Here is a 12,492-nt window from a genome sequence, read left to right as displayed (position 1 = left end):
TGTACACATATTCAGTTTGGCACTATGTACAGAGAATCAGGGCTTGTGAATACTGAGCTGAAGCTTATGAGCTAGGATTGTATTCATTTGCTCTTACTTTGCTTCTTGTGATAAGTGAGTGAAATGTGATGTCTTAATAATATGGCTATTAATGGTGAATTTGTCTTTGAATCAGTGTGAAATTCTTAGTATTAAGGCCCGGCCCACTGGGAGTTACTTGCTTTCTTTCTCTCATTTTAACTGTCTTTCTGAAATACTAGAATATATTCCAAGTAGTGACACAGTTTACTCTGCATTTCCTTTAATTATTTTCAGAGTATCTGGGAAAAGTCAAATTCTCCATTTATTTTTAAAACTTATGTAATAGTGATGCTACAATGCATAGTAGAGAATCAGACAGGCACGTCTGTTTAGTTTTCCAAGTACACCTCCACATAGTATTTGGGTATTTCATAAGCCCCAGCATACTGAAATTTGTCGTTTTCCAGCATTTTTTGGTCTGGCTACGTCCACTGCTAAATAGTTTTTGAAATATTAAAAGATTAATGAGCTTGACTTGTATTTTTGAGCTGATATTATGGTAAAGTTATATCAAAGTTGGGTGTCAGATATTTGGACAGGGGGCGCTATTTCAGTGCTTGCCCTAGGCGCTATTTTCCCTAGATACGACAAGTAGATATAGCCCCTTCCCCCAAGTGCTTGCTTTAGAATAGGAATTCTGTTCCCCTTCTTCTATTTTTCTTCTTTTACTAGTAAAGATGTAGCCCCCAGGGACTCATTAAATGTGTGTTTCTGACCACAAGCACTGGTGGTCAGTGGAGGAGACATCTAGACATATCAGTCACTGTCTCCGCCGAGCAAAAACCAATGCATGGTCTTGCCCTTGTTGACATATGGAATAGATCCATATTCATGAATAGGCTTATCCAACTACACTCAAATATTAACTAACTTCTCTAAAAATCCCCATCCTAATGTCCTCTACTAACAACCTAAATTATAATGAGCCTGGGAGAATTGCCCTCTCAGGTATCCCCTCATCAGGGATAGAAATGTAGAAATAAATAAATAAATAAATAAATACATAAATAAATAAATAAATGTATGTATGTATGTATGTTTGACTTCTCTCAAAACCAAGCCTCACCTCTTGCTTTTTAACCAGCATGCAGCTGCCACCGATTTAAGTCACCTGGCCTACCTCCAAGAGCAGCTGCATTGCATTAATGCACTTTGCTCATCCCCTCCTTTCCAACTATTTGGTTATCCTAATTTACTTTGTTTCTTGTCAATTAACTCCGCACCGGTCTCAGAAACGATCCCCACATAGTGTTGCAACACTAGCATCTTGTAACAATAAGGAGACTTGCTAGGAATTGTGCTTCCTAAAGCTCTATGGTTACCCATATTCATTTCAATGGTTATTACTGAATGCATTGCTTCTTGTGTTGATGTTTATGCAAGCGAGTTTAGTCTCTCAAATTCCCCACATTTATGATTTAGTTTGCTAGGGCTACAATTAGATATCTATTTATATATTTATTTCTCCAAGATGTGCTGGTCCTAATGCATAGCAGAAATCTTGCGAGAGTGGCGGAACACACAGACACGGGCTGCAAGGAGTTTGGCTGGGCAGTGGAGCCATGCACGTGACAGGAGGCGGTTGGCCACCTGCCGCACCCGGACTAACACCAGAGAGTGGCGAATGACTGACTGAGGATTTCTGGAAGTGGTGGGGAGAAGTGGCGGTGGGCGGGGAAGAGAATCCTGGCCACCGAGGGGAAAGAAACTGGGATGGTGGGGGTGGGAAAGAACTGGGGGTGGGTGGGAAAAAACTGGGCTGGAGGGAGAGTGAAATGGGGCTGGAGGGGGGGGGGAAGAGTCAGGGACAACTATGGGCACAGATGCTCTGCGCCCAGTCAGCTAGTTTTATTGATTTCCCAAATGAGATTGTGTATTATGATTGTTATTCAATAAATGTTGTATATTTTGTATTAGAGGATTCTCCCCAAAACAATTGTTCCCCTGTCAGAATCCAGGTTAGCCCTTGTTGTAAAGTTCCCACATTGTAGACATGTCTTGATCTACATGGTGTAGCACAGCACAATTTCTAATCTTGGATTTTCTCATACACATTTGCTTTGGGGGCGTCAGGGACAACCACAAAGTCAGGTTATGGACTGATATAGCAGTGCTCCCAATAAAGTGTCCTTAAAATGACTTTATGGCTTTGCTCAAGTTCAATGTGAGATCAGTCATGATATTCAGTTATAAGAAAGGATTCCCCACTCACCCCCACAAATCAGATTGACAAATCTGGTTATTTTCTACCCTTCCTTGTAACATCTGACTTGGTTCTCTCACTCGCCGAGATATCAGGAATATGTATGTATTCATTTATTAGATCAATACATACATACCTCTTGATATGAAACATCTCCAGGCAGTTTACATAAAATTATGAAAATTTAAAACAGCCAACAATTAAAACAATTATAAGCAATTAAATTGGGTGGGTTTCCCTGCTGGAACTCTTGCGTAGCCTACCAGCCTGGATTGTGTGGGTTGATCTATAGAGGAAGTAGTGTAGTAATGTCTTCAACTCAATAGTTTTTTTGAGTGTGTTCCACAGTTCCATACTAGCAAGCACTGAATTTGCTAATTGGCGTATTTGCTGCTTCTTGTGACTCTCTGTTTTCATTTCTTTTTTTAAAGCACATTTTTTTGTTCTTCTGAGCCCCACCCCCCAGAAAATACCATAAGAATGCAGTTGTCATAAATGAGATGGTTTAGCATTAAAGGCTGTTAAAGAAAGCATCACAAGAATACAGGTATCAAGTGAATCCTGAGCAAGTGTTACAAAATAAATGTGACTGTATGAAACATTTATGGGATGAACATGCACAATGAGTTCACCAAGACTATGGCTCCGTAACAGGAAACCGCAGGTCCCTTCACCTCTGGTTTCCAAACCTGAATCTACGAACCTTGGCAATTGTGGTTAAACAAAAAAATGGACCTGCAGTTTTCCCCTCCTGACTCCATTTGTCACATTCAGTTTGTAGTAAGTTTCACCACCATAAACTGTATTTCAGTTGTGCCAGAGTTACGTCTGAACATGGGAGCACAGTTTGCCTTCATTGCAAACTGGAGTTGAGGGAAGAAGCTCCTCCCTCATTCTGGCCACTATTGGCTGCATGGGCTGTCCTTCAGGAAAGAAGAAAGCCCACACAACCAGCTCCCCTGCCACGCTGCTATCTCAACTCCGGAGTGTTACGTCTGGAGAGCGGATGGAGTGGGGTGGAGTGAGGAACTGCGAGTCCACTGGACCCACAGTTCTGCGTTACATATGACCTGGGCCTGAGGATTTCAGCCAGGCTGCCAGAATGTTTGAAACAAAATTCAGAATCATTGTTACTTCTATATATAATCTGAATTCTGCTATTTGTTAATATTGGTTGCAGGCTGCACCACCAGAATTGTGTGACAGGATTGCATAACAGATAGCATGGCCTGAAGGAGAGAAACTCAACCACAGAGTAATGTGAAAGTCTGAGAAGAACTGTAGAACTGAGGACAGCCAAGATAGCAAAAATAGCAGCTTTAATGAAAAGCACCTGAGCTGGATAGTTAATCAAATCAAGTGATTAATCATGCACAGCTACAAAACAGAATGAGCAATCTGGTATCAGATTAAGAACTAGAATCCTAAACTTGAAAGGATTTTCAAGATGGAACTGGACTCTGATTGACTTTCACTGGGAGTTGTGTCCAATTCTGCTAATCATACAAAAACATACTTACTATTCATACTATTTAACAAGAAATGATGAAGTGTGTACTCCTATTTTTTTAACTGGGAAAGTATACCCCTTTTGCCATCCAAAGAGAAACAAACTACTTTTTGGAAAGCAGTTCACATTTCTTGCCCCACTGTTGGCCACATAACATTCCACTGTTGGCTACTCACTTGTCTCCAAGTGTTGCCAGCATCAGATGAAACAAACATGCTGATATCGTTGTCTGACAACTCTGTTCCAATGTTACCTGTAAGGAAATCAGCACTAAATAAAATGTCATTTTAACATAGGGAGAAAAAATAGAGTTGAATCAAAAGGCAGGAATGCCTTATTACTTTTATTGATCTTAAAGGTTCAGTCATTTGGTATAAAAGTTCAGTCATTCAGGTATAAGTTTTGTGGGGCTGGGGTTGTTAGCGGGTGGGGCGGAGGGACATATTGCCCAATTTGATCTTTTATCTTCATCATAATGCTAAGCATGCATACAGCGTTTTCAAATGTTAAAGTTATTTACATACATTATTGTGTTGTAGTCTTTACAACAACAATCCTGTAAATCAGTATTGTTATGTCCATGTTGCAGATAGGGAAAGCAGAGGCTGATAGAGAGTGGCTTGCTTAAAGCCACCTAAGGCTTTTCCAGACAGATGTAAAAAGCGCTCTGAAAAGAGCTTGCAAATAAGTATAAAGTGAGACCTTACAGATCATCCAGACAATCCAGGAGATTCTCCTTGCCTTTTCGTTTGGGATCTGATGGGGAGGTCACACATCCAGAGGGCTTGTGTGATTTCCTATGCACCACCTACTGGCCAGCTCTTGCTTTCCATGAACCCACCACTTTTCAAACTACTTTCTGGGCAAACATCACAGAAAGCAAGAGTTGGCCAGCTGGTGGCGCAGCAGAAATGATGTAAGGAGGCAGCTGCATGTGTGACCTTCCCATCAGATCCAAGATGAAAAGAAAACCAGAATCTGTGGCAGTGTCTAGATGCTCTGAAAGCCCTCACGTATTACTGCCGTCTGGAAACGTCCCTAGTGAGTTCATGGCAGAGACCAAACTGAAACCAGCAACTGCCCGATTGGCAGCTTAGCCTCTTAGCCACTACTCTGCACCATCCCTTAACCAGAGGGACAAGATTTCTAGTCTCATGCTCCATTTTAAAATTTTAAAAATGACAAGTAATTGCAGATTTTTGTATACCGCATGGGAACGTTTCCTACCAGAGGCCACAATGATGCCTGGAGCCGTATCCCGACTGGCAATGTTGCCTGAAGTGTATGGATTCTCTGAAACCTTCAAGTGGAGATGCAGGGAGCAATAGGGCTTGAAAGATGAAAAGAAGCAGCACATCAATAAAGAACACGAAGTAGACAAAAAGAAGACTCTCCTCAAATACACTTAATTAACCTCCAGGATGCATTGCCAAAGGATGTTATTATGCAAGCATAAAATAATTCACAAGAGACAGGTCTACCAATAACAACTAAGTAAGCTGGCTGGCAACAGATTGTCCATATTCAGAAGCAGTATACCTCCAGTTGTCCATATCCTAGGAGAAACAAGAGGAATGACTTTTACCACTAAAGGATGCATCTATAGCTCACTGGTAGAGCACATGCTTTGCATGCAGAAGGTCCCAGGTTCAAACCCAGGAGTCTTTCCCAAGCAGGGCTGGGAAAAACCCCTGCCTGAACTTTGGGGAGCTGCTGTCAGTGTAAATATAAGCCACCTAATGGCGCAGTGGGGAAATGACTTGATTAGCAAGCCAGAGGTTGCCGGTTCGAATCCCCGCTGGTACCTATATCAGGCAGCAGCAATATAGCAAGATGCTGAAAAGCATCATCTCATACTGCACAGGAGATGGCAATGGTAAGCCCCTCCTGTATTCTATCAAAGACAACCACAGGGCTCTGTGGTTGCTAGGAGTCGACACCGACTCGACGGCACACTTTAATTTAGAGGATCAATAGTCTGACACAATATGTTTATTATGCTCTGCTTGGACTCTTCCCTGGTACATTTGGCTGCAGCTACTGGAAACAGTCTGATATGACCCAGCCTTATCTTCTTAACAATGGATATGATCCATCAGGATCCTCTCCTGCTCAAGTCCAATTAAAGTCAATGGAGCATAAGCACAACTGAGTACAGAGCTGGAGCGTTAATCCAACAGTGGTATGTGAAGCAGCTGGGAAAAGCAGTAATCATTCCAATCAGCTGTTTGGTATAGAGTGTGGGGGGACAGACTGTGAGGAGCTAAATCAATGGTTTGTGATCATACAATCAAGTCAAAATCGCTTTGATTTGCCTAGTGCTGGATACTAATGTTTAAGAGATATGTCTCCAACAAAAGAGATGTTAAACTTAAACTTAAAGGAGAGACCTCATAAAACAAGCTTATAATAATTTAAGATTCATTGAGATGATTCTTCAATCATAGGCATGCCTTCCCTTTTTGCAGGCATGCTGACTTTAAAAAAAGACCTGGCAATTCTGATATTTCTGCCATCATACAAGAGCACACAAACTGAATATGATCTCTAACATCTGCTTGTGCAGATACTGGAGGCGAGAGGGAGAGGAGGGTGCAAATAATGAAACAAGGACATCTTCTTCTCACTCCTAGGTCCATGGGTTATAACACTCTCCAAAAGCATAATCCTTCCAAGATATAACCAATCCCAGCAGCTTCACATAGAAAATGCCTACCGAGCATACTTATCAACCTGCTATTTGCTCAACTAATAAATACCTGCAAAACTGCTGGAAAGCAGATTATAGTTAAATGCCAATAAGCTCTGTATCAGATCCGCCATGCACCTGACCAATACCTGGAAGCAAAACTGTTCTCCAACAGTTGCACCTCTTGGGAGAGGCTATCAGCCTGAAAGGGAGCATGCTGCCAAAGGTGACTGGTATGTCAGTGCCTTGGAGGTGGGACGTGAACTCTCGCTGACGTGAAAAAGGAGAGAATGGAATATGCAGGGATGTCACCAGAGCAATATACCAAACACTAACTGCAAGTGACAGCCGCGGAAGGGTCACACTCTGAAGCGACCCAAATGGGGATGATGTGAAGCAAACACAACTGGGCTGCAGCTCACTTGCAAAGTGGGGAAAGGATCTTGTGTGCTTCTACAGTGTTATCCGTTCTGAAGGGCTAGCTTGGGAACACATTCTCTAAAAACTGAACTCATAAGTCATTTTAAAACCACTGACTAATGGAAGTAATTTACAATCCACTTGAAGTGCGCTCTCTCTCTCTCTCTCTCTCTCACACACACACACATTCTCCATATTAATACTTTCAGATTGTGTTGTCAGAGATTGCCTTTGTATTTGATCTTCCCAGAACACAGCCAGTTCGCTAGAGATGGAACAAAAGTTCATGAAATGTTCCACTTTGTCTCCCTTAATTAGCTGGTACAGCACAAACCGATGAACTTTTAGTGGCACACTTCATTCTCCCTTCTCTCTGAGGTCTATAGGACTGTTTGTGCCACCTTTGCTGAACCTGCATTGTTTCTACTACAATTTACAATATCTTTCTAACCTCTCAGTGCACTAAATATATTATATTATATTAAAGTCTGCTCAGGGTGCAGATGCAATGTAAGGGCATTTCCCAAGGCTTAAAAAACATTTGCCATGTTGTTGAATTTTGTGTAGATTCACAGAAAAATAGTATTGGGAACCACTAGGTTCTACAGCATAGGCATCTGATGGGGGTAGTCCCCCTGCACAAAATTCATGGCTTGATTAAGTTTCTGTTTATGTGCTTTATTGTCTATTGCCACCTCAGTCCCAGAAAAATTCCTGCAGACACACATGCTCCAAAGCCTAAAATAATTTAACAGACGATAACTGAATTACCCATAAATGGCCATTCAGCCACCAGTGAACTCCTCTCCCTACTGTCTTGCCCCTGATCCTTGGATGGTCTCCTTCCATGTGGGAAATGGGAGGCAAACCTATGACATTACAAGTTTGTTAGATGTTAAATTTGCTAGTGGGGAGCAAAGGCAATGAAGGAAGCCTAGACTCTCCAGAGACATTAGTTTTCATGGGTCAGATTTCCCACACTCTAAAAAACAAGCAAGTAAACCAACAAAACCCAACAAAAACCTTAGACTGAGAGCATACAAGTGCACCTCCCTTTCCTTCCTAGGGTTTGGGGAAAGGCTATCTGAAGCCTTCATAGATTCAACAAGGATTTTGTCAGTGCCTATTTTCAGATAGATTTGATAGGACAGAGCCAGGAGGCTGGAGAAGATAAGATGACTGACACAAGTTGTGTGTGTGTGTGTGTGTGTGTGTGTGTGTGTGTGTGTGTGTGTAAGTAACAGAAGTGGCAGAAGTGTGTTCATGCCTGTAGGAGGTCATTATGTGTCCGGAAGGGGGAAATGATATACAGCCTTCTGTGAACTTTCAGGGACTTTCATTATTTACTTTAATTTTAAACAGAGAGCTTACAAACTCTGACTAAAGAAACCCAAATGATGGGGGTTATGGGAGAGACCAATGTGTTATGGGGGAGTCCAACAATTTGCCTAACTGGGATAATTCATCGTGGCAACACCATTTGGACCAAATTCTAGAGTGAAACCGTCAAGATTTCAACATAGTCAATTAGTAAATTTCCTGCATTTGCCTCTACAAATAGCTCACTCTCCCCACCTAGTGTTCTGACTTATAATGGTGCCTAAGCCAACCTATTGCTAAAGACAAAAACTGATTTATCAGGAAAAAGGTTCAACAACATATACAATTTATCCTGGGGGGAAAGGAACTTGATTCTTATATGAGAGCTGCTAGATATTCCCCTAATGAAGTTTTCACATAGTATATACTATGTGAAAAACTTATGCTGAGAGACACATTTATTTTTAATGGGCAATGTCACTAGGTTGTTACAAGTTTTTTTTCCCATTCCCACATACTACCACTTACCAGGAGGCAGTGAACTGGGTTTCCTCTCAGATCCATGTCCGGAGCCTGAAGCAAGTGCCAGTCTCTGCCTTTATTGTAGGTGATGAAAGTTTTCACTTGGTTGTCAATCTTCTTGTTAGCCAAGAACATTCCCTTTATCCCTGCTACCTAGGAAAAATTGACATGGCTGAAAAACAGATCAATTTGACACAGACTGTGTGAGTATTGTTACCTGTCAAATCCAGCTTGGGGATACGGTGCATAGCCTGGGTATACAGCAGACTCTAAGGTAAGAAATGCATCAAAGGCTTCCTTATTAACCACAGCTGGAAAAGGAAGTGGGGGAGCATGCCAGTTATTGAAGGGGGATTCTGTTGGGAAAGTCATGAAAAGTAGTTTACAGGAGGCAGTCTCTCCTCAATGGCAATAAAAATGAATAGTGGTGATTATTTACTGTCACGTATAGTGGCAGTAGACAAAAGTTCAAAGCAAATCTGGAAAATCTTGTTTGGTCAAACATCTGCACACATGTTAAGGGAATCTGCAAATGTTTCAGTAAGGCTACCAATGTTTCCCTAGAGACTACACTTCCATAATAACATATTTATTTATTTAAGTTGTTATTTAGTTAGTTATGTATGGCACTGATATACCGCTTTTCAGGCAAACCTGTCAAAGCCATTTTCAGAAGATGGCTTTAAAATAATAAGCAATGATTTTAAAAAATCTATTTTAAAAAAGCAAAAAAAAAAAAAGACTCTAATTGCTAGCTTCACATGTTGCATTCTGTTTGATAGGCGATCTGATAATATGAGCAATCCTGCTGGGTGAGAATGAAGTTGGGATGTACACGAATTGTTTCGAGCAGCTGTGGGGTGAGGTGGAAAGCAGTAACTTTAAGAATGAGGCACGCAGGTCCTTACCTGCTCCTCCACCACTCCACCGCTGTTCTGGTCATGGTGCTGTCCTTCCCCAAAGGCCGCACACAGCTGCATCTCAGCGGTAGCATGTATATGGCTGCCACAAATGCATGGTGGCCATGTGCGTGCCACTGCTGTGACACAGCTGTGCAAGATCTTCTGAGGACAGCACTTCAACTGGAGCAGAGGTGTGGTGGTGGAAGAGCAGGTAACAACCTGTGTGCATCATTCTTAAAGCTACCACTCTCCACCCCCACCAAAATGTTTCGGATGCAGCTGTCCAAATTGTTTTAGTGCCTTGCTAAGGAGGTGCTGAAACAAAGCATCCTAGTTCCCACAGTAGCAAACTAGACACTTCTAGGAAGCCCAAAAGCAGGCTATTAAGGCCTCCCCTGCTATGTCCCCACCCCAGAAATCAACATTCAGGGGCAAGCAAACTCTGAACTTAGAGGCTGTCCTTTGTTATCATAGCTGTTGAAAGACCCACTTGTCATCCATGTCAGGTCTCTATTAAAGTCATCTACTAGTCACAATCAGGGGCATATATAAGGTAGGGCAGGCAGGGCACATGCCCCGGGCACCACTAGAAGGGGGGGTGCAAATTTTTTAAATGAATTTTTTTTTAATGGCCACCTAAAACAAAATGGCCACAACACATGCTCAAATCGCCTCTGTGAGGCCCTAGGCCATCCTGTGAGGCCCTAGGCCCTCCCAGGCCTCACAGAAGCCATTTGAGCATGCATGGTGGCCATTTTGTTTTCAGCAGCCATTAAAAAAATTATTTTAAAACTGGCCACTGCGCATGGTCAAATGGTCCCTGCGAGTCCCTAGGCCTTGCCAGGACTTGCAGAGGCGATTTGAACATGTGTGGCAGCCTCCAAAATAGCCACCACGCCGATCTTTGCAGGCCCAAACAGGCCCGAAAATCAGCCCAGGACAGGCTGCGGCGGTGAATTAAGAGGCCGGCAGGGGGAGGGGGAATCTATGCAGAACTCCCACCCCCAGCCTTTAGGAAGCCCTCCAAAGGGGCTACAGGTAAAAAAATAATAATTTAATATAATATAAGTCACTGTACACATATTCAGTTTGGCACTATATACAGAGAATCAGGGCTTGTGAATACTGAGCTGAAGCTTATGAGCTAGGATTGTATTCATTCGCTCTTACTTTGCTTCTTGTGAAAAGTGAGTTAAATGTGAAGTCTTAATAATATGGCTATTAATGGTGAGTTTGTCTTTGAATCAGTGTGAAATCTTTAGTATGATGAATCAGTGTGAAATCTTTAGTTGCTACACTGACTGGCTCACTGTGTGTCTATCCTACACCGACAGGTGTGGGTAACTAGTTATGCGGCCCCCGAGTGGTCGGCGTCCAACTTCTTAGAGGGACAGGTGGCATTTAGCCACTTGAGATTGAGCAATAAGAGGTCTGTGGTGCCCTTAGATGTCCAGGGCTGCACGCGCGCTACACTTAATATTGAGGCCACTGGGAGTTTCACTCTCTTTCTCTCATTTTAACTGTCTTTCTGAAATACTAGAATATATTCCAAGCAGTGACACAGTTTACTTTGCATTTCCTTTAATTATTTTCAGAGTATCTGGGAAAAGCCAAATTCTCCATTTATTTTTAAAACTTATGTAATAGTGATGCTACAATGTACAGTGGAGAATTAGACAGGCACTTCTGTTTAGTTTTCCAAGTACACCTCCACATAGTATTTGGGCATTTCATAAGCCCCAGCATACTGAAATTTGTCGTTTTCCAGCATTTTTTAGTCTGGCTACATCCACTGCTAAATAGTTTTTGAAATATTAAAAGATTAACAAGCTTGACTTGCATTTTTGAGCTGATATTATGGTAAAGTTATCTGAAAGATGGGTGTCGGACGTTTGGACAGGGGGTGCAATTCCAGTGCTTGCCCTAGGCACTATTTTCCCTAGATACGCCTTTGGCCACAATCACAACTCACTCTATTCCATTTCTCTCACATCATCACTGCTCCATAGAATTAAAAACCCAAATTAATGCAAAATTTAAAAATCAAGAAGTTCAAGACCTTCAGGAGAGATCCAAAGCTGGCTTTCAGGTTTGAAAAGGACAATTTGTTCAGCTCTAATTGCAACTGAAAGGGATGCAAAAGCAACATGAAAAACAACGTTGCTTTGTCAAACAAACTCAACTTGCTCTGTGTGCTGAAAATCAATAGCACAATATCTACAGCAGCATGAGACACAATCTGTCATTGTGCCAACTGCTGATTTCACAATGGGATGGGATGAGGGAGGAGGATGGAAGGGACATCTTTCAGCAGAGTGTTTCTGGTTCCTGCATCTTGCACTGCTGCCTTGGCAGAGGAATACAGGAACTGATTTGTGACATTACCCATGGGGCCTTTTTATTCTCAGCTGTTTTTGTTTAATTGGCACCCAGCTGAAAAGTACTACAGTAGAACAAAAAGTTACCTGAGTTTCAACTTACATTGTTAATTACCAGCTCAAGAAGGAACATTAATAGAAGCTGAATGAAGACCATATCTTTCTTGTCACATTTGTCAGGCTGTGGAGGGACAGTAGAAGTGAAGAGCATTTCTGCTTCTTGTCTCAAGTGTCATCATATTGGATCCCAATGGTGTTATAGCTCGGCAAGTGTGACCACAGGTGTGGAGGACTGAGCTAAATCTCCCATTTTGTATTGTATTGTAAAATGGTTGTATGGCAGAAAGAAAGGGTTTATTTTATTTCCTCTCTTGAATGTACAAAGGTTATTTTTCTTTTTTTGTTTATACGAAGGTTAAAAGCTCATATCTGGGATGAAGACCAAAGTAGGGGGAGTCAAGAAGTTT

The 12,492-nt window shown here is 41.9% G+C and overlaps 1 protein-coding gene across 8 annotated transcripts in view; it reads right to left on the bottom strand.

The window, feature by feature from the left end:
- Positions 1–12,492, bottom strand: part of SORCS1 (sortilin related VPS10 domain containing receptor 1) — a 664,028-nt gene that overhangs the window by 141,995 nt on the left and 509,541 nt on the right. For all 8 annotated transcript variants that reach the window (XR_008318829.1, XR_008318830.1, XM_053305813.1 and 5 more), the window contains exons 10-12: positions 8,752–8,898; positions 5,022–5,124; positions 3,971–4,047 (exon numbers count right to left, since the gene is read on the bottom strand). Coding sequence is in view for 6 of the 8 variants with exons in the window: in XM_053305813.1 (XP_053161788.1) it covers positions 3,971–4,047; positions 5,022–5,124; positions 8,752–8,898 (327 nt within the window). In the remaining 2 variants the exon portion in view is untranslated. The remainder of the gene's footprint in view (positions 1–3,970; positions 4,048–5,021; positions 5,125–8,751; positions 8,899–12,492) is intronic.

This window comes from Hemicordylus capensis, chromosome 3, assembly GCF_027244095.1.
Source record: "Hemicordylus capensis ecotype Gifberg chromosome 3, rHemCap1.1.pri, whole genome shotgun sequence".
Taxonomy (NCBI): Eukaryota; Metazoa; Chordata; class Lepidosauria; order Squamata; family Cordylidae; genus Hemicordylus; species Hemicordylus capensis.
This window is presented reverse-complemented; position numbering and strand designations above follow the sequence as displayed.